This window comes from Vanessa cardui, chromosome Z (genome assembly GCF_905220365.1).
Source record: "Vanessa cardui chromosome Z, ilVanCard2.1, whole genome shotgun sequence".
NCBI lineage: Eukaryota > Metazoa > Arthropoda > Insecta > Lepidoptera > Nymphalidae > Vanessa > Vanessa cardui.
Window position 1 is genome coordinate 7,713,921 of NC_061154.1, and position 23,325 is coordinate 7,737,245.

General features: G+C 31.8%; 1 protein-coding gene across 1 annotated transcript in view; it reads right to left on the reverse strand.

The window, feature by feature from the left end:
• The window catches only part of LOC124542856 (leucine-rich repeat transmembrane neuronal protein 2-like), a 65,101-nt gene extending 42,026 nt beyond the window's left edge, over positions 1 to 23,075 (reverse strand). Inside the window, exon 1 of the mRNA XM_047120743.1 lies at positions 22,965 to 23,075. Coding sequence (XP_046976699.1) covers positions 22,965 to 22,990 — 26 coding nt within the window. The 5' untranslated portion in view covers positions 22,991 to 23,075. The remainder of the gene's footprint in view (positions 1 to 22,964) is intronic.
• Positions 23,076 to 23,325: the final 250 nt, after the last annotated feature.

The following is a 23,325-nucleotide window of genomic DNA, read 5'->3' on the forward strand; positions in this document are numbered from 1 at the left end:
GTATTGCTAGTTAGATATAATTATTTAATACAAAGGCAGTCACCTCGTGGCCACGATATGCAACTATGTGGAAACGTCATGTTAAATAAGTAACATATTATGTTACCAATGTACTTTTAAAACATATATATGTATGTCGGAGGAATAGTATGTCGAACAAGTGGGTTCGATGGTTGATCTGACATTTGGGAAATTATTTTAGTAAAATGGATTTGCAAGTCACCATTGCATTTGAAACGATTGTTAAATAATAATTGCTCGCGTTTCCATTACACTTACAACTCCATTCGGGGTGACCCACTCTTAAAAGTTAATCAGTCATCAAATATTATTGACAATTACTCTACTAATGAATTATAAAAAACAAAAACAAATAAACCGCGCGGCGTATATTAATATGCATATGTTCATATTAATTATTATTTTTTAACTTAAAAAAGCTTCTTAATTGGCGTAATAACTACGGCACCTCACTAAAACTTAGCGTTGAAAAAGCGGACGAATGGCACATTACCGCACACTAAAAAGTTAATGAGAAAAGCACGTTAACTTCTGAGCTCTCGACTTAAAATTTATTTTATATACATGAAAGCAATACATACATATATTATATGCGTCAAAATTGAATTTTTGATTCTTTTTAGTCAAAAAGTAACGTGTTCGTGATCCATTGCTGGGCATCGGTGAAGGAAGTCAATAGTTTACTAGACCACTCTGCTTCGAAGCGTGTGAGGATAGAGTGCTGGTAAACAATATCAAATGTCTGCTTTCACCTATGTGATACCATTTCCTATCAAACTTTTATAGCTAACGTAACTTGTATGCTTACATAATAAAATGATTACTTCCATTTTCAAAATAAAATAAATGTCATTGTAATCAATTTTTTAAATTGTTTCTGGAACAGTACATGGCTTATATATAAAAAATGTAAAATACAGATGAAATCGCATTCGTAATGGTTACGTAAAAGTTAAGCGAAACAATTAAGCTGATTTCGTATGCAAATGAGGGCTATTTAAAGTAACCAATTCGTAATGGCAGTTATTTCAAAAAGTTTTGTACATAGAGGCGTCATTAAACGTTCTTCTAGATAATAAATAAAACAGAGGTGAAACCGGATAATAATCAATTTATTAAATATATTTAAAAATATCACGGAAAAAACAATAAGACTTTCAATATATCAGCCTTGTAAAAAATGTATTTTATTTAATTTTATAAGATACTATTTTATGTTATCTAAACATTAGAAAGGAACTTAATTCTACACAGGTAAGCGAGCTCGCTACCTAGTCTACCTAGTGGTAGACCTTAGTAGGTACTAAAAGAAGTATTAATCATTTCTTATATCAAACTAAATCATTATCAATTCTGGAACCTAAAATATTATATTTTCTTTGTGTGCGTAGTTACACTGGCTCACTCACCCGTCGAATTGATACATTACAATATTGACTCTTGATATTTGGCGGTAGAATATAGGATAAATGTTAGGAACCTACCCAGACAGGTTTGCAGAGAGCCCTACCAAGAAAGTCGTATTTTATGAGCCTAAGCGACATTTAAAGCATAACCAAAAAAATGTTTCAAATTGTTACTTTAGACAATAAAAATTAAATAACCTATTTGAACTAAAATAAATAAATAATTTATTTTCAATCAATCAATTTTATTTTTGATTAAATCAAATGATTTATTAATTTGGAACAAAGTCATATCAAAAATTACCAAACACGGCAAAAGTTGAACGTGCACCCTTTGGGTTCGCGCCCAAGACGCTCTGCCAGTTGAGCTATGCGCCCGTTTTTTGTAGGAATAGTCAAATCTGTTCCGTCTGAAGCTGCTTTACGAATGATTGAACGATGATTTAACTTTAAAAACAATTTACATGAAAATGTTGAAATGAGGATTTAACAGTGTATAAAACGAATTTGAGATAAATTTTACTTTAGTGTAAGATAATCGATTGAATCGATAATCGAATTACGTATTCGAAACGTGTTCTGCGTGGTAGAAACGCACGCGCGTCTCAGATAACTCGTTCAGTCATCACTGCTCAATCAACAGAGACGGTCTCAGCAAGGCTGCTTATCATCATCGACACGTTGAATAACTACGCATCGCAGAACATCGATTTTATTAAAAGCATTAAAAGTAACAGTAACGAAAGTATTAAAAGACTTTTTGTTTCAGCCGTCCTGGCAGTCATGTTTCTTTTTATTTAAAACAATTTAAAGCATAAAATGTGTGTGCATGTAAAGTAACTCAGTTAGCTCTTCTTTCCCTCACGCTCGGTGAATCAGAACAGAACTTATCATCATCGCCACTTTATAGTACAATGCTCTTATCGAAATTAAATAATTAAACTTAAACAAACGAAACAATGACTCTCCGACAAGCAACTCTAGCCCGTATTTTTAAAAAATGCAGTGAATCGAGCTGTATTTTAAAGATATATTTGTCATCTGAATTCTGGAAATGATTATACGTGAAAATGATTTACATAATGGACGCAGCAGGATTTGAACCTACAACCCTTGAGAATCACGCCCAGGGTGCTCGGCTAACACAGCGTACGTTCAATTTTATACGATGTTTAAATTTTTGATATGATGGACACTTCCTTAAACAATTAATTTATAATCCTATTCAAAAAAAGGTTGTTGTTTAACAATTTTTTTTAAATTAATATATATATTTTAATAATTTAAATTAATAAGCAAACAAAAGAGCGGTGATGACTATTGTGGTGTCGCTGTAAGAAATATTAAACATTCATTAAATTGCTTATGTGCAGATAACCATGAGAACTATGATGCTGTGTCCCTTGTGCCTGTAGTGACATTGGCTACATCTTTAAACTATAATACAATAATGTTACCATTCCACGCGGTCAAGATTTATACAGTAATTAGTTTTATTTCATAGTTGTATATATATTTAAGCATTTAATGTTGTTAATTCTTATGTTAATAAAATGTATTTTTACTTATAATATTAGTAGATGATACCTACCCAAGAAGGCTTGCAGAGTTAATCACCTAGGTAAATATGATTTGCGTTACATTTTCCACAATACTACAAATTTCGAACTCTTCTAAAAAAATCAAAGTTTGATCAGATTAAAATAAAAACAAAATTAATTCAGTGAAATTAATTAATATTTTTCAAAGTTAGGAGTCATATCGACAATAGCGACTCAGCAAAACTCGATCGTGCACCCCTCTGGGATCGCGCCCAAGATGCTCTACCAATTGAGCTATGCGTCTGATTTTGCAATTGGGACGTCGAATCTTTACGGGATGAAGCTACTTTATCACTAACTCCACGAACTCTAAACGCATCCCGAAACTTCTGGTACAAAACTATCAAGTGAAATACAATAGTGAGCTCGTTCTGCAAAACAACGCAGATATTTTAATAGATAAACCATTGGCATCAAGTGTATGTAACTTAGAGTATTTATTCTACAACAATGAAAGCAGTCTTATCAGCCATGTTTCAGTTTATTATGCGTGTTTCTAAGGCACAACATTATTGCGTATGTATAAAGAGATCAAGTGACTCAGCCTGCTCAGTTCTCTTCACGAACCGTAATCAGAACAGATAAATCATCATCGTCACTGTCAGTAATTAATTGTAAAGCATTTATCTCATAAAAAATAAATAATTACACTCAAATAAATGAAACAATGACTCTCAGACTCTATTCAACTCTAATTCTACTCTGGCACATCAAACCAAGCTGCTTAAGATGATAGAAATGCCTTCTGTGTCAAATAAAATAGTTTTAAGGTTTCAACAACAACGAATTTCATTCTTTATTCATATATTTTTTTCGTCTCACATTGTTCTTGTTATCTTTGTAAGCAAGTAACTATCATAAATCTAACAATTTGACAAAATAAAATATAATTTTAATTATTAAAAATGTTAGCCTAACTAGGTGTTAGAAATATTCAAACAGAAGCCTAGCATACAATTTAGGAGTAGATAAATAAAATTAGTAATAGATATAGACACACTGGCATAAGACACACAGCGAAAACCGCAAAAGAAAAACTTAACTAATTATACTGTAAGGAAATTTATGCGAAATTAATATTCTTGCTTAGCAAAAACACCAATAATCGAAATCCTAACGAGCAGAAGCCAACAAAACTCATAGTACATATTCATATATATATTCTGAGCTCGTTAAAAAGATCTGACATAAGCGACGCAGCAGGATTTGAACCTGCAACCCTCGAGAAACGCGCCCAGGTGCTCTGCTAAATAAGCAAAACATTCGAGAAATGAAACAATCGAAATTATGATATGATCCACCTAATTTGAAAAAAAAAACGAAATCAATAAATGTTTTAAATTCTATTAAAAACCATAAAGTCTTTTTTTTATAATTTTTAAGAGTTAAAGTGTAAATTATCTGTTTTAATTATTCATTATCATAAACATCATCATTACATAGTAAAAAACATTGTCGCTTACCGCTGTCCCTATGTATGGTTAGAACTTTCAAATTACGCAACGTATTTTGATGCGGGTTTTTTAAATAGATAGAATGATTCAAGAGAAAGATTTTTATATAAATGCATGGATAATATAGTAAAGGAACAATGATAATTGTAGAAGTTTCTAATGTAATATCCTAAATACAAACATTTTCTGCGTTTACATTGCATCTATGTATTGTCTAGTGACATTCTATAGAATATTTAGTATAGCAATGCACCTATGGTCCATGGTCGCTAGTCATCTATGAAAGTCAGCTTAAACTATTGGAGAATAAAATCAGGCTAACCAAACCGAATGATATTAAATAGAGTTTAATTTATTATTAAATGTTTTTCGCGTTATAAAATGATGACTGCGCTTTATACATTACTGTAATACAGCCTTGTCGTAGTTGGCTAGTCCTTAAGATTAGGCGTGAACGAATCTCGGAGAGGAGAATATTAATATTTATTAGTAAAGAAACGAAGCAAGATAATGTACCGCGTGTGTTTTTACACGACAGTAAATTATACATTCGATTGTAGTTTATGAGTATTGCCTAAGACTGTACAAATATTATAAACAGATATTAAAAACCCAGTCGTATATTCATAAATAACCCATGCAATATTTTCTCTGATTTGAATTAAACTTCAATTTGAATATAATAAATGAATTACCACACTGTCTATATTCATAAATAAAATATCACAAATAATTATGACGGAAGTGACGAGGTGTCGACTTGAGTCGTTTCGCGTCTTTACTTTTCAGTTCTTATAAAGGCAAGAGCGTGGAGATGCTAAGTGTTGAAGTTAATTTGAAAACATAAAAAAATACAGAATTATACGAAAGTTTAAGTTTTATGTTTACAATAATCTTAATTCAAACACCAAACAAATTAAACAAAATTCGCCTTTGTTCAAGTACTCTATTAAAATACTTTTGACTCATCATTTCGATTTCAACATAGCTTCGTCAAGAAACTATTAGTAACTCACAGTCACTTATTTCAGATTTCAATTACAAAGCCAAAATATACTTTTCATACGTTTTGGTTGCTAAACATTATCTCACTAACAAATAAATATCCAAAATGTTTACCTACAATGAATAATTGAAATAATATGCTATTACTATCGAACTTCCTTAACAGTATAATGATTATCAAAAACATATTGGAAAAAAATTATTTATGTATTACGTGGTCGACGGGTAACGTTATGTAGCTGGTCACCAAACCAGCACTGAAAAAGAATATCGCCAATCATAACCACGATTTTCATTATGAACTTGTAAGGCTCACTCGACCCTCAAACTCACTAACAGCGACATAGCCAATGCTCTTGTTTAGTGGTGGAATAGTTGATAAGTGCATATCGAGTTGCATTTTACCCGACTCACATCTAAAATGTCAATGTTGGTAGTCGTTTGTTTTTATTCCAGACACGTTTAATTATTTTATGTCAGTTTGAGTTGGTTTATGAGTGTAGCCGTATTCCATGAGGAATAAATACTCATTACAAAAAAATTATGACTACCGTAATAAGTACCTGTGTATTTTAAAGGCATATTGACATTATTCAAATTTAGGAATCATATCGAAAATAGCAACGTAGCATAACTCGAACGCACCCTTTGGGATCGCGCCCGAGTCGCTCTTCCAGTTGAGCTATGCGCCGAAATTAATAATTTAAATGTTATATCTATTACGTCTGAATCGTCTGTGTGAATGAATGAATGGATGAATGAATGACTGAATGAACTTTAAAATTAACTGATGTAAATATATCAATAACATGATTGAATGTAGTGAGAAATGATGGTTTGATTCTTAACGGATTACAATTAAACAAATTATCATTTTATATAGCTTATATACTATATTGTTTTTTTTTTTTGTTTAAAAGATAAAACACTCAGATAAAGATAGACTTACAGTGTAATGTTATGTAACCTTAAATAATATTTTTGACAACATCAAAAGATTTCTGGCAGTCATGTTTTTATTTATTCTTTAGAATATAAAACAAAAAGTATTACATATCTATATAGAAAAAAAACATGTGACTCAGACTGCTCAATTCTCATCACGGATGAAAATCAGAAGGGTTTTTCATCACCGCCGCTATGCAAAACGTTGCACTTATAAAAATTTATTAATTAATTTAAATAGGCCTTATTAGAATTACAATAAAAATATATGTAATTTACAATGTTTAATTACTAACCGTAAATGTAATTAAAATTTTTTTTTAGTATCATTGGATATACTAAAAAAATAACCAAAAACCGTCGGTTTATGTGTTATTATGATTCGCTTTTTGTTTCTTAGCTATAAATCCCAAGATTATTTAATTTATATCAGCATCTTACATGATACAATAATAATGGGACCTTCGGCTTATTTTTACAATTTTTTTGTTAAAACAATTTTATTGATTAATCGTCAATCTCTAACTATATACAGCGACCCCCTTTCCGTAAAAAAAAGTGTGGTACAAGACGTTGTACTGAATAGATCTCCAGAAAATGAAGAGTGGTTTGTGAGATCTGCGCCCATAGGTATCATATATCCGCCACTGAAATAAATGAATGCATGACTCTCAGACGCGCCTACTAGTTTGTATTTATATGTTATGGTTTATTTATTTTTTTTGTATCAACCACATGAAACGTCTATTGTGAAATAAAACTTATTTTATTTCGACTTTGAATGTTTTTTGTGAACATTGAATTACGTAATTAAAGTAACTAGTCTAAATGAAATGTGGATGAGATAACTAATATGTTTTGACTTAACTACAAAACCAATAAGAATGATGATGATGTGTTCGATTTGTAAAACACAAATAAATTTAGATAATGACACAACAACATAAAACGCCAGCCCGAAACTCAAACAACATAAAGTTGAATGTAAATCTATAACTAAGTAATATTACTACTTAATAAAAACACCAATTATTAAAATTGTCATGAGCAAAACAATAAATGGTATATACATGTAATTAAAGTCGTTAGTTATGAAATACTTAAAACTACTTCAAATAAATGACGCAGCAGGATTTGAACCTGCAACCCTCTAGAAACACGCCCAGGGTGATCTGCTAAATAAACAATTCGTTCGAGAAATGCAACTAGCATAATTTTCGATATGATCAACCTAATTTGAAAAAAAAACAACAACAAATTAAATAAGCTTATGTTATTTTTTAATTTACACTTTAAATTTTCCATAAGACATACGTGCAATGGAATATTAATTTATTGAGTAGGCTAGTTAACGACCCTTATAAATGTGGTCAGAATTATATCCCCAATCATAGGCACTAAGATTATAATATCTTGGTCATACAACTACACTGACCCAGTCATTCTTAAAACAAATCAGTGTATTGATGTTTGGTATAATAACTAATCAGTAAAAAACAATTCAGCATTAATATTTAATTTGAAAAAATATTAAAATATTAAATTGAAAACCATTTAAATTAATTTTTTTTTTTTTTGCAAAGAGCTTCATCAAAAGACTTTTATTGTCCAGAGGATCGAAATTTTGATTCAACGGGGAAATGCTGTTAACATTCTTGCCACCATTCCACGCGGTCAAGATTTATACAGTAACTAGTTTTATTTAACATTAGTATTTTTTTATGGAATAGAGTGGCTCACTCACTCTTCAAACCGGAACACAAAAATACTGAGTACTGTTGTTTAGCGGTAGAACATCCGATGAGTGGGTAGTACCTACTCAGGTGGGCTTGCACAAAGCCCTACCACCAAGTAAAGTAGCATACATTTAAGTATATAATATTATAAATAATTTTAAGTCTATTCAAATGTTTTTTATTCTTTTCATGTACCTATAAAGTCGCATTCATTAAATTATTACAAATTTGTAATTTTAGATGCTATCGTGACCACAACAGTCGAAGTCTTAATATGTAAATAGGGTTTCCATTTACATATTACACTACAGCCAGTCTATAAAGCCATTATTTTGGGCTACACTTTTTACCGAATGAATTGGACGGCTGTACAATGTTTCTATCAGTAAAGTATTTTCAACAAATCTATACATATAGTAAAATTGTAGTGTCTGTTTGTACTATTAAAATAACCGCTTCTTACTAAATGCATACGTATGTAAATGTCTGTCTGTGTGTTCTGCCTAATGTCTGGAATGACTGGACCGATTTTGACGGGACTTTCCCTAGCAGATAGGTGATGTAATAAGGAGTAACTTAGGCTACTTTTAATAAGTAATAAGTTATTGTAAAATTTGGAACCGAACACAATTTTTTTTTAAATTCAAACGCAGGGCGCCGCAATTATATTTTAATTCAGCTTTTTTTTTAAATAATATATATTCGTTTTCAAGTATATAATAAGACATAAATGGTAAATTCTTATGAATATCTGTTTGAAAATCAAAATATGAGAGGAATGTATTTTTATAGCTTAAATAAATGATTTAATAGTCAGTAGAAAACAACGTTAAACGTTAGCACTGGTACAAATGGACTATGTCTCCCGTGCCTGTAATTAGTTACTTACTCACCAGTTAAGCCGGAAAGCAGCAATTGCTCTTTAGTCAACAATGTGAGCTAAGACGTTATGCCCCTTGAGCCTTAAATAACACTGTCTTACAATTTAACAAAAAACAGCTATTTTCTAAAAAAGAAAAATGAGACGTACATTTTTATTATTATTGGTATTGGTGAATGGTACTCGGACGATCCTTTACTAACCCTTACCACCAGTAAAAACCAGATTCTTTGTAAGCAATGTATTATATCGGTACTAATTCACGACTTATCTTACAAATACAAAGTAACCTGATTTTCTAACCTCAAAAACCAATCTAAATTATTTATTGCTCAATATTTCAAATGATATCACAACTGTTTCAAACTAGGGTTGTCTCTTTACAAATATCAATTAATTTGGTTATTTAGAATTAATAACTGTATATAATAACCGTAGATTGTTTATATAATTCACTAGCAATTGAATTTAGTCCGAAAAATAAGTAATTTTGTATGAATTAACAAAAAAATCACTCTTGTATAGTATTCATGTGTAGTGTTAATATTTAAACAGGTACAATCTGAAATTCCGAGATGTATCTGAAGATTTAAGATCTAGGGCAGCTGGCAACCCTGATCTATATTAAGCAGACGGTCAAAACTGAGAGAATTGCAAATGTATGGAACACCCCCATTCGTATGAACGTAACCACCCGTCGCTTGGCAAGCGACTACTCCGATTGCTATAAGACACGGACGACTCAGTACTAATTCATAACTTACCGTTTCCGTGCTCGCAACTTGTCGTGTCCGTACATCGTCTATAATGAATATAAGTTACTGTGTAATTTGTTCTATTTGCGTTGGTAGTACGTTTGCAAGAACGATTATTATTCTTGAACATTTTTACATTTAATCGGTTTATAGCCAACAATTAGAACTGTACTTGATTTTATTATACCTCTATATTTCGTTTTGAAAGTCTTGAACTTATTATTTCTCTTAAAACGATTGTATGTAAATGGTTCATAATGAAAGTTTGACCTTGAACCGTGAATATTATTCATAAAATATGTTCACGAGACTCGAGAGTAAGTGACAAGTTAAGTAACTGTAAACACTCCTGGAGTGTACGTCTATTGAATTCTGCGAAATGTTTTGATTGACAATATTTTGATCCGAGGATGACAATGGTGAAGCGGTTTTCATATACCATTGAATTCGTCGCTCATAATGTAAAGATATTATAAAATCACAGTCTTACTTGTCCGTTACAAAAATACAGATAGAAATCGAAAACTATCTCCATATATTATTAAGATCATTTTCGTTATTTTCTCTTTATAATACGAAGCTTTTCTCTCGTACTCGGAACAGATATTACTGAAAAACATGTTTTTGGTACTCTTTTCATTATTAATAAAATCGATTAAAAATTCATTTTAATCCGTCGATGTATTATAGCGAAACGAAATCGTAGCGTGATCGAAGTGACACGAGTGTTTACTCGTTTATTATTGTGTTTTTGTTTATTTATTTATTCCGATCGCTTCATATCCCCAGCGAAGCATTATAAGCAAAAATAGAGCAGGGATTGGCGACACAGTGACAAAATTGGTTTTATCTATATTGTCTGAATACAAATAGTTTGATCTGCCTTTATTTCGGGCAAATTGGCCAGAATCAATAAAATAAACGCTAAGTGTACGGAGAACGCTAACGTACCCGGGTGTAAACGAAAAATACGAAATGGAAACCGATTACAAATACAGTTCTTTTTTTCGAACAGTAATATCTGTTTCAACTAATACTGGCCACTTTGCAAACGTTGAATATATAACTAGGCGTATGAGTTTCTACAAATATTTATATTTAAATTGTGAAAATATCACTAGAGAAAACGCTCAAACGTACTGAATTATTTGTAAAATCTGCTGATATTAAAATGTAAAACAAAGACAATAAATACTGTATCGCTATTCAAACATTTTAGATTTATATGGATAAAGGGACCAATCCCAGGAATCACAGATTTCAGGAATTTTATTTGTGTCCGATAGTCCAGGTTTAGAATGTAAATAAGCTTTGTTCATCTAGCCATAAGCCATAAGCCATAGCCATAGCAGTATGCATGCAAATATAATGCAAAAATCTGAGAACGGCATATATTTTAGATTTATTCGCTATGCGAAATATAACTCCCAAAGGATTTATAAAATGTTCTCTACTTAAATTTAGTCAGTAATAACACTAAACCATGAGGTATATAATGTGCGTAATATGATGATTAAACATATTACGTACATACATTCGTAGTTATATTAGTTTTTATAATAATATATGTATAATAAGTATGGCATTAACAAAACAAAAGACTTTAGCTTTAGTATCATCCGCATTTTTTCAAATGAAAACATACAATAATGTAGTACGCGTAAACATGATGAAAATATATCGATTAATTTTTTATTTCTATTTTATATATATCGTCAGTCAACTATATATGTATATAGATAGCTGACGAAAAGTCTCTGATATTTCGACTGAAGGTAAATCAGACTATAACGAGCTCTTATTCAGAAAACAGGGTCTTATATTTGAATATTCGTTCAACGTTGTTTTGCTTTAAATTATTTGCATGTTAGAATTGTTATCATCACTGCATATTATTAAACAAAAATCGCCGATCTCTAACTCTCTGTCTGAACGCGTAAAATCATAAGCAAAGAAAAGTTCCATAATAAAATTTTCACCATAGAACAGATAATCATTCCGTAAAGAAGATATAGGCGTGTAATTAATTTAATTGTCGTATGAATAAGCTAAAAGGTGATGTCAGAAAATCATGTCGATTGGGAGTTTTACACGTAAAGTTATACATTTATGATTATTACAAAATAAACGTTTCAAGGAAATCGTTATTCTACCTGTTCCATTCCAGGACAGAAAATTCGTAAGCAAGATATCTCTTCTTGTATTCATAAAAATATTCACCAAACAGTAAAACTCGTAAGCAATATATCTCTTCTTATATTCATAAAATAGTCACCAACCAGTAATTCCAAAAATGTTTTACCTGATTGATGCTTTCCAATCTATAGCCAGAAATTATTAACAGTTCACATATTTGTATGTGCGTATCACAGGAACAATATTCAATTGATTCCGATAATTTTGAATTATTCCTTAAGAAAGTAAGAAATAATTTCAGGCTGCGATCCTGAGCAGCGAGGCAATAGCCGTAAACGTCACCCAATCTGGAAAACGGAACGTAACAAGCATGTACGAATACAATCGAAATTTAAATCGAATTACATCGTGAAGCAAAATAACTCAATAGTTGGCTATTGCGTCTCTCAATTTATCAAAACAAGTCAGAACTTTTAATGATAAAGATTTAATATTGTAATTTAAATTTTCATGTGTATGTGAAAATATTAAGATTAATTATACCAAATATTTACTCTTTATGAAAGCCCATCTGGGTAGGTATCACCCACTCATTAGAGGTTCGGACGCCAAATAGTAGTACTCAGTATTATTGTGCTCCGGTCTGAAGCCAACCAGCCAGCCTGATCTGAGCCAGTGTAACTACAGACATAAGGGATACAAAATCATAGTTCCCATGGTCGATGACACTTTGGCAATGTAAGGAATAGCTGATATTACTCACAGCACCAACTTATCGACGGTGGTGACCACTAACCATCAGGTAGTTATTTGCATGAACTGTACAATAAAAAATCAAACAACTGTAATTGCCATGAATTATGTTATTATGGTAATAACGAGACAATCATATCATCAAATTTTTAAGTATTAAATTTGAAAAGCTTGCCTCTTACATAATTTTATAAATAAGTTTTTATTTTATACATTTCAAACTGAGCAATTGACTGTCAAGAGCACTAATAACGATTTATTGAAATTCATTGAACATGCATTTGAAATTCAATCGATTGACTGAAACGCGAAGGCCCTGAAATATTTTACTCACAAATATCCGATGTAAAATATTACTAAGAGTCTTTTCTGTGTATAGCCAATCGCATTATTATTGTTAAAGAAAAATATCTTCAATAACGGAGCCATTGTTTCTTTTGTAGTTTATTTTTTGAGTGATATTAAACATTGTTATTTGCAAGAATAGTTTGTATTGTGTTTAAGATTTTTTATTGGTGAAATCAATTACTCTTTCCACAACTATATTGATATATGGAAAGGATATTTTTATAAAATTCTTTTCGTACAATAGAATTTATTAAAATATTTTTTTCGATTGATTCAGCAGTACTTGGGGTGCTAGTATTTCTGATAGGAGGAGATCAGAAACTTCTCTGATATACTGAATTCATTTGGCTGTCACATTTTCACTTCTAGAAGTTCGACAGCTGAGATGGCGTCGAAAGAAGATCTTTTCAGAGGATCGAGATAGAAAGAGTTTCCTTGCGAAACATAAAAAAGGAGCATGTTCATATTACCGCACTATTAGTGCTGGTGAGGGCAATAGGGGGCAGTGAGCTGTTTTGAAGAAGAGATGCTGCCTGTTACTCGATTACCCTAGTCCCTTAGTCGCCTCTTACGACACCCACGGGAAGAGATGGGGGAGTGCTATTCTAACCCGGCACTCCACGGGGAAATTAATGAAGCGGAACTAAATGAGACAGATGAAGAAATGGGAGCCTAGACCCAACTCGGGTAGCCTAGGCCTTGGCCTTATTAAACATGAGTATATTTAGTTTTTTTTAACTCATATTATAATAATCTAAAAGACGTTTGTAGTATGTACTTAAATTTGTATATAAAAACAAAAGACAAACTGTTAGAAATTGATAAAATAAATATACCTTTAGTTTATCTACACAGTATAAACATAGCAATGAAATGCATGCGCTATGAATTATGCATACAAACCTGGACGCATACTATATTAGACACATATCTCCTGTGCATATTTTGTTTGTTCCTTTTATATGCTCTATCTAAAGTGTACTTCTACAAAATATACCATTTTGTAAAACAACTAAAAAAAGCAGCATATTTACAATTAAGAACAAATTGAAAATATTTAAAAAAAATAGTAGGTTATTATTACACAGCACAGCGAAATAGACTTAAATAAATTAAACAAAAGTAACAGCCTTTTTATGACCAGTGTCCGTTATCTCTTAACGACATGTTTTAAAGCTTGTCGCACACCGCTCTGATGCGGATTGCTTGACACAAATGTCCCAATAAGCCGATACATACGCTCACGATGTTCACCTTCGCCTACGAGTGTGATATAATTTATAAACCGAAATTAAGCATTTTACTTGGTGGTAGGGCTTTGTGCAAGCCCGTCTGGGTAGGTACCACCCAATCATCAGTTACTCTACCGCCAAACAACAGTCCTCAGTATTGTTGTATTCCGGTTTGAAGGGTGAGTGCGCTAGTGTAACTACAGCTACAAGGGACATAATAGCTTAGTTCCCAAGGTTAGTGGCGCATTGACGATTTAAGGAATAGTTAATATTTCAAAGTCAAGATGGCCCAGTGGTTAGAACGCGTGCATCTTAACCGATGATTACGGGTTCAAGCCCAGGCAAGCACCGCTGATTCATGTGCGTAATTTGTCTTTAAAATAATTCATCTCGTGCTCAGCGGTGAAGGAAAACATCGTGAGGAAACCTGCATGTGACAAACTTCATAGAAATTCTGCCACATGTGAGGAGGCCTTTAGCCCGGCAGTGGGAATTTACAGGCTGTTGTTGTTGTGGTTGTTGTTGTTGTTGTTGTTGTTGATGATGTAATATTTCTTACAGCGTCGTTGTCTATGGGTAATGGTGACCACTTACCATCAGGTGGCCCATATGCTCGTCCACCAACATATACCATAAAAAATAAGCATATTGGTTAAGATTCACGTGTCCTAGCGACTGGTCTATATACCCAGATAGAATAAGAATTATACAGCATATATTCTATGATTTGTTTTTCAACCGTGATCAACAAACATGACTTAACGTACTGCATAACTCACGTAAACAATTGTTCTATAGGCCAATGTTAGACTCAGAGGTCGTATTACGCTGGATATCGACTAGGGCGAATGGGCAACGCATTTCTCGTATTTGTAAATGAGGCCTGCCTCCCTTCAGATCCGAGGAATTTGTAACGAGTTAATATTCAACAGTTCGTCTAGCGCAGCGAATTGAACAAACGAACAATAAAACTTACGTACATATTGATTTTGATTATAATGCAAAAATAAATCGTTTATTTTTGTGATAGATTAAGATAATTCTATTTCAATACCTTATTGCATAAATATATTCGATGTTGACATTGCAATATATATGGTAATTAACTGAATGGCTCTACCGATTCTAAATTAAAAAAAAAAACACAAATTTTCAACCACCGTTTTACCCCTTAGTAAAGTTTTGTAAAATCCGTTCTTAGCAGATGTCTATAACCTAGGAGAAATCTACCTGGCAAACTTAAAGTTTTAAGGTGTTGTAGGTTCATTAAAAGAGGTAATACTGCAAGCGTCTTGAATAGAATGCCACAGGTCAATGTTTTAGAAAACAGTTTCAGTTTTTTTTAATATTTTCGATATTTATATTATTAATTATTTAGCTCATTTCCATTTAAAGGACTTATCCGATAATCCAAATAGATTTTTGCAGGAATTTTATTCGCAATCTTCCATTAAGTTATTCATATGTAGGAATACCCTAGGAAATTTCACCACTAATTTGTACTGATGATGTTGTCACCCTGACCGTTTTCGGCGGCGAAGGCCGATCTCAAGGGATACTAGCCAACTACACAGGCCATAATATATTCCACCCTCTCATCCCATACTCTCAAAATCCAATGGGATGGAAATTTTGACACTACGTGCTTTCTGAGGCACAAGGGTAGTAACACATACAATTTTCAGTCTTCGGACTACTGAAATGGGTTTGAACCCAGGAATGGAGAATCGACGGTAGTTTGTACCATATATGATACCATAGCTTATTTTAAAAATTAAAAGTTGAATGAATAAAAGAATTTTAATAAGAATAAAATGACCGTTTTTAATGCGATTTCAAAGTATGACTAAATTTGAATGCGAACTTGAAAAGACCTTTCATAGTTAGAAAGCCAAGCCCAATCAAGGTCAACTATTCAAGATCATCACCATCATCACACGAGTCAACTGGTTTCAAATTAATTTTAAAAAAAATTACAGTATACCCGATATACTAACTATTTTCAAATAGAATTAAATCATGTGGCCTAGAAAAACGAAGTTCCTTATGATATAATTGCTGAGCTACGATATGAATTATAAATAAATATTAAGTACGTAAGAGCTCACCACGAACGAACTTTAGTCGAGATTTTTGTCTTCTATCCACGTAATTGCCTCGTTCTTAATACGAATTAAAAAGCTTATAAAAATAAAACATAGTTTTCTTTATTTAATGCTTGCGAAATAAGAAAAAGTGTTGTTGTTAAAATAGAAATGACTTTAGAAATCAAGTTTCTTTTAAGTACTAAGAATGAAGCGACACATCCCTTGCCAATGATAACAGCAAAACGTGTCATTAACAAGAAAGCTAAGCTTTAAGCCAGTTCGTGGTTGAACATCAAACAAATCAGAGGATATTACAATTTATGGCACTTAATTAATATTAATTGGACAGTGGGCTTGATTAACCACAAGAGTTCAGCAATCACGTAATAGCATTTATGGGATAATGAAATGATCCAATCGACTGTGTTAGTGGTTTGATCATTAATTTAAATTTTAAGTACATATTAGCTACAATTCTGGACTTGCAACAGCAATTTTATGGCATATCAGGCCGAAGATCCTGTGGTCTTGAGTCGAAACTAACGTATGCATTTTAATATTGCCTGACCAGGAAGCAGGTGTGTTCAAACACAGATTATTATTAATTATTTTGTTTTGTAACAATACGTGTCATTGACCTTCCGAAATTAATTTAATAATAATTTATATTTATTTTTTCTTTGATTATAAAAATATATACTAGTACTCACTTTTTGACATACTTTAATATTGATTGTTATTCGTACAAATTTAGGTTTATTGTTATGCATTGGACCTAAATTTAAAACATCTTGTTTCAATATTGAATTATCTGATAAAGCTTAGTTTATTTAATTTGTATAAAAGCGTATCTCGCCACAGACTACGAGGACAACATTAAAACTAGTTACGTAAATCCGAACAACGTACAAAAGAGTTACAAAGATACTTTAAAGACTAGAAGAGACAAGCATATTAACAGTTGAGTATGACAACTTCATACGTAGAGTAAGTAAGGACTCCTTCTTTGTTTTTTATACGTCTATAAAGACTGTCAAATATATAATCGACAACATCACATACATTACTCTGATCCCACTGTAAGTAGCTAAAGCACTTGTATGGAAAATCAGAAGTGACGACTGCACAACAAACACCCAGACCCAAGGCAACATAGCAAACTTATGAACTTTTTCTACATAGCCTCGACCGGGAATCGAATCCGGGAGCGTATCGCGTCGATAAAATAGTGGTCAACAGTTGGCCACTAGTAAAGTAGTATGAATGCCAATCGTAGCTGTCACAATACAACAATAAAGTATCCACGTTTATGTTGTGATACGACAATACATGTAAACAAACTGAGGATGTTACTAGACTCAGTAGACGCTCCACGCACGGGTTTTTTAAAAAAAATTAAAAAAAGGACTATAACTTAACATGCTTACGTTAACGTACATTACGTAACGTTAAGACATTATTATTTTCGTTAGTACTTATTAAAACATTTCGAATGATTAACTATCAAACGTAAAAATGTAATTAATTACATAATATGATTAAGCTGCTTTGCCATAATGATGTTAGTCTGTGGCGTTACTCAGTGTCGATAGTTGATGCATGCTCGAAATTGTGTCGCGAAGCGTCTGACGTCACTTCCAATATGTTCTGCTCCTTGTATACACTGGACAATGGCACGTACACTCCACTTTACTGAATATTACGTACAGGATGTAGAGGGAAATAATAAGCAGCGTGGTTTGACTTTTTGCATTTTTGTTTAGTTAAGTACATAATTTGGAAAATGTTAATAAAAAAATTACCACTTAAAAATATTAAAAAGTGTTATGATAGTTTCATTTTTACATCTTGCCTTATGTAAATATATATATATTTTTTTATTTTAGGATGAAATATTAATTTAATAATTAGAGAAAAATTTTAATTACCTTCCATGAGACGAAGTTCTTATTAATTTTTGATGTGATTTTATAAACTTAATAATGTTAGAATTTTCATTAAGCTTACTTAATATCTCTTGACTTGTGATATCATAATAATAAATCGCTTGACTATCGCTAATATCTGTCTAAGGGCTGAATATTGTATATAAAATATAATATTTTCAATAAAGAATTTTCCCCGTCTACAAACCTAAAGCTTACCATTATACATGTATTACATTCTTATCTAACCTGGTACCGAAATATAACACGTGTATTGTAATTATACAACAATAAATATAAGCCTCCGAGTAACTTAAAAAATTCTATTGCACGCTACCAGTCTTGAGAAAAGCTTAAGTTTTTCAAGCGCTTAAGGAAAATCGTCGTAACACTAAAAGCTTTTTTAACTTAAAGAATAAATCACAACAACTAACAAAGACTACGAACGATTTATTTTAAGTAAAACATTTTAAAATACTAACATAATGAATATATCTTTTCCGTAGAACAAAAGTAAATTATATTACACGAACAAATTTAAATTAAACCAAGTTCAATATTTAACGAACGTAATGAGACTCTACTTTGACATAGGGACATAATCACATTTCAAATTCAATTAAGAGAATAAATATTAAGCGTGCTGTTGCATATTTTACACGTATTGAATCGAAGTAACGTATTTCTATGCAATTGAATTAAACATTAAAATATAAGAAACATTGAACGGTTAAATCCCATAACACTTTGGTGATCATACAGCAGGGAATAAATAAAAAAATAATCACAAAAATTTATAATTGAATGTGAAAATAATTTGATTTTTTTTTACTATATCATTGTAAATGTGATAGTTGTTTGTAGCTTTTCGTGAGTTTTGATAATATAATAGCTACGTAATGCCAGAAAGCTTCATAAAATTAGTCGTAATGGTAATCTTTTTACGAACATATCATCTGAGTGATAATTTAAGAAGTTGTTCGCTGATAGAAATTTATAAATGTAAATGAAACAGTAGCTAAGAGGCATTGGATGTAAACAAAAATAAAAATTTTGGTTTTTTATAAGTAACAAAATGTTCAAAGTTATTTAAATGAGAATTAATTAAGTCAGTCTATTAAGATTTATATACAGATAAAACCATATCAGGAATTATCATTTAAATAAACAGTATTTGCAGCCTCTTTTCTATAATACGAATGTGCTATCAAATGTAAACGAAAATTCAATCATTGAAAAGTTAAGTGTTGGATTTGCATTACTCTAATTGTCATTAAGCGTTGCTAATGAACTATTAATTGACTCTGAGTGGAAGCTTACTGCCTTCTACACTAAAGAGTGCTCTAACTAGCTGTTAAACGCCTGAGTGCGGCAGATAGTCATATTTTTAATTATTATTTAAAAAAAAACTCTTGACAGCTGGAGCATTTAAATAATTAGCAAATTATGATTACAAAATAGGATGCGGAATTATAACGATCTAAAATAACTATAAAACGTCGCACGTCTGGTGAAACACAGTCAAAGTTTGCTCACGCAAACTCGCCTGCATCGAACCTGAATGCGGACGCTTATGAAAGCGCACGAATATACGGCAATGGACATTGGTTTATCCGTGCCGCCGCAACGCTAATTAGCATACGCTCGCGCAGATGCTTGTCTGCTTGGTACATTTTGCGCCGCAATCCGCTTTTCATGCTCTTTAAGATACTTTACGTAATTCAATTCATTTATTTATGATTTCATGTGCACAATGATGTTAACTAATTGAGAATGAAAATTACAGTGCGCTTCCCTGAATGTCATCCATATTTGTAAAATAAAGTTTACTGTAAGAAGAAGATGAGCTCAAACTCAGGGCCCCCAGTCTAAGTGTGCCCCCAATATGTGTAATTGTCTTCACGTCGTAACCCGGTCTGCTGAAGGAACCCCAATTTAGTAAAGGATAATCTAACTATCCGTAGTGAAATATTAAATCATTTCTCTTTCCTTATTTTCGAATTCGAGAGAACGCGTACGGAACGAAACTAATAGTTCATTTACTTCTCGTTTCAAGAAAAGAGCCTCCTTTTATGTCGAGAAAGTTCGAGACCATTGTATACTTTCATCCACTATTGTATTCTGACTATCTTCAATCAATTTATCGTGGTGTAAAACCCTGAGCTTTAACTTAGAAAATATATTCATTTAGGCTCATATATATATGTCTACGTGTACGGTGCTTATATACGAGTAGGTATCTACTTATTACATCGTATTTAAACATTTTTTTTAAATAAAGTAACAACTGATAATAATCACACAGCTGGTAAAACTGCCTCTAGGTACGTTAACATATTCTATTCGCTGTAAACACTTGGCTCAACTGATCTTTTCTCAACCGCATACCAGATACTAGCACCCGCCCCAGCTTTGCATAAGTGAAAATTGATGAAAAAAGAAAATGACATGATATAAATATTTTTTAACCGTGAATAATATAATATAGCTAGCAGTACAAAAATAGCCTTGGTTCATTAGTTCCGGACACGAAAGCAAACAAACTTGACCTTCGTTATATTGTTATAAATTCAGTCATAAATTTTGTAGCTTACCACTACTGTATTGATGCTTTCAGTTAAACGTTTTAAACGACATATCGCTATTATTTATTTATTTTTTTCAAAATAAACTTCTTCAAGTAGGCTTTTAAAAGCACTTTTGAATCGTCATTTTACAATTAAGTGAAGCCACCACCGGTCCGGAAAGTAGATTCTACCGAGAAGAACCGGCAAGAAACTCAGTAGTTAATCTTTTTTAACATTTAAAAAATACAAAGTCATGTTAGTTAAATACAATTATTTAAATTAATATATCCTGCTTGGAAGTCAACAGGTATTAACTGCACGCTTTTTTATAAATTTAAAATACAATCACAATAGATGAGCGCAAATCTTTCGATATTTTAAATCTATTATGTTTTCATATGTCTCAATCACAGTTATTTCGAATACAAGTTAAGAGAGCTGATCTAAAAAACATTAGACTGAAGGGTCGAAGAGACCCTTTCGTCAGAATGGAGTTAGGGTTGAACCCTTGTCAATTAAATACCTGTTTTAACAGTAAACAAAGGTTAGAGTCTCCGTATTTTTTCAAACAATTTCCTAGACAATGCAAGTACTATTAGCAAAGGCATACATTTTATTTTATCAGATTAGTTTATTTGTTGTTTTATTGAAAATAAATCAGATAGAAAAGAATTACCAGCATCTTTCAACTATGTATACGACATGAGTGTGATTTGCCATAGAGTTGATATCATAAATATAGACACACGATTGTTATATATCTATATATATAGGACTAATATTATAATGTTTATCTGTCTATTCCATCTTCACGATTATACCACGAAACCGATTAAGGTGAAATTTGGTGTAGACATAGTTTATATCCTGGGGTTTAAAATCGGTGGTGAAAGTTTGTGTCTCGAAGTTAAGGTTTTTTAAATGTGTCGTGGATAAAGCCGTAGCCTCAGCTTGTCTTCTATAAATCACGGCTTAACCGTGTACATAAGTTATTACTTGTATTAATTGTGTTTCTTTAGTTCAAGTTCCCGCCGCTACCTATAAATTAAAAGAAATGAATGAACAAGAAATATTGAATTTATATTTTATTATACAATTGCCATAAGCCTCTTTGTTTAATTATGGAACGCATGCCATTTTAATATGCGACGTAACCTACGTTATAAACCTATTTGATTGATAATAATCGTAACACCGAGTACCTTATAACAGACCAACGATTTTTTGCATTACGTGTACAAAATATAATCCTTCTGATTCAAGCGTTTGCAAACTTCTGTGTTAAAACTTGATTATAAGTACTAAAAGCATTTGAACTATAAGTTCGAAATTCAAACGAAAAGTATTAATTTAATCTGTCTCTCGTCGTTTATTTTTTTTAAATAAGGCATTGTAAGGACCTCCTCCTTATCTTTTGTAATTAAGGTAATTAGACAAGGAATTAAGTGAACTTTTCTTCTGAAAGTCCAACGACTAAAATGTGCTATCTAATTGAAAATTTTGATGCTTTACAATCGTTACCCCTACAATTTTTTATGTAAATGAACAGTATTACATTCGATATTTCTATATTTTTATATTATTTTTATGACACTATATTAGTCTTATTCCACACAAACTTACGCGATAATTTAAATATTTTATTATTCAAAACAAAATCAAAGTAAAATAATATTTTATTTATTATAACTAAATATGAACTTAAAACAATTTACAAATAAATATTGCTGTTTTATTACCATTAAATGACATTGGAAAAATTATTGTTTATCTTTAATCGCGAAAATAGGCTTAATTCAAAAAATATGTGCTACTATTAACGTAAATATAATCCGACTCAATATTTCAAATTTGCACATATTATATCAACTATCAATACTGTCACTCACTGAGCAATTAAATAATATCGCGAATAATAAATGACGAAACTACAGACAGCTTGCGTCGTTAAAATTTTCTACAAGTAAAACTAGCCCGCCCTATTAAATTACTCAAAAGGCACAGCAAAAACAATCGCTTTGTAAACAAAATACTTTGCAAATATTGGAAGTCGCGCTGCGGCAATTGACAATTGTATTAATAAAAAGAAAATTCAAATAATAACACAACTTACCTTATCCAATGAAAATCTGTATACATCTCGCGCTGTTAAATATTAAAGTCACTATAAACTTTTGCCGTTCTCATTGCCCTCGAATTGCGGTGGGACCTGCGCTCTAGGACGGCTCAACCGACACTGCGAGTCGAGCCGTGAGCGGACGCACTTTAACTAGGGTTGTATCCCCTCACCTCTCCCTCGGGGAGGTAAGGGCGAGTCAGCCATAAAGGGCTGCTTGCAGTAGGGGCGGTCTAAATGAACGGCGTGTGCAATGAATGTTGAACAATGATAAATTTGAACCTTAAACGATAGAAACTAAATTGATATTTAAATGTTAGCAACGATTTCGTTCTCTTTCGTACGCGCCTTATTATAA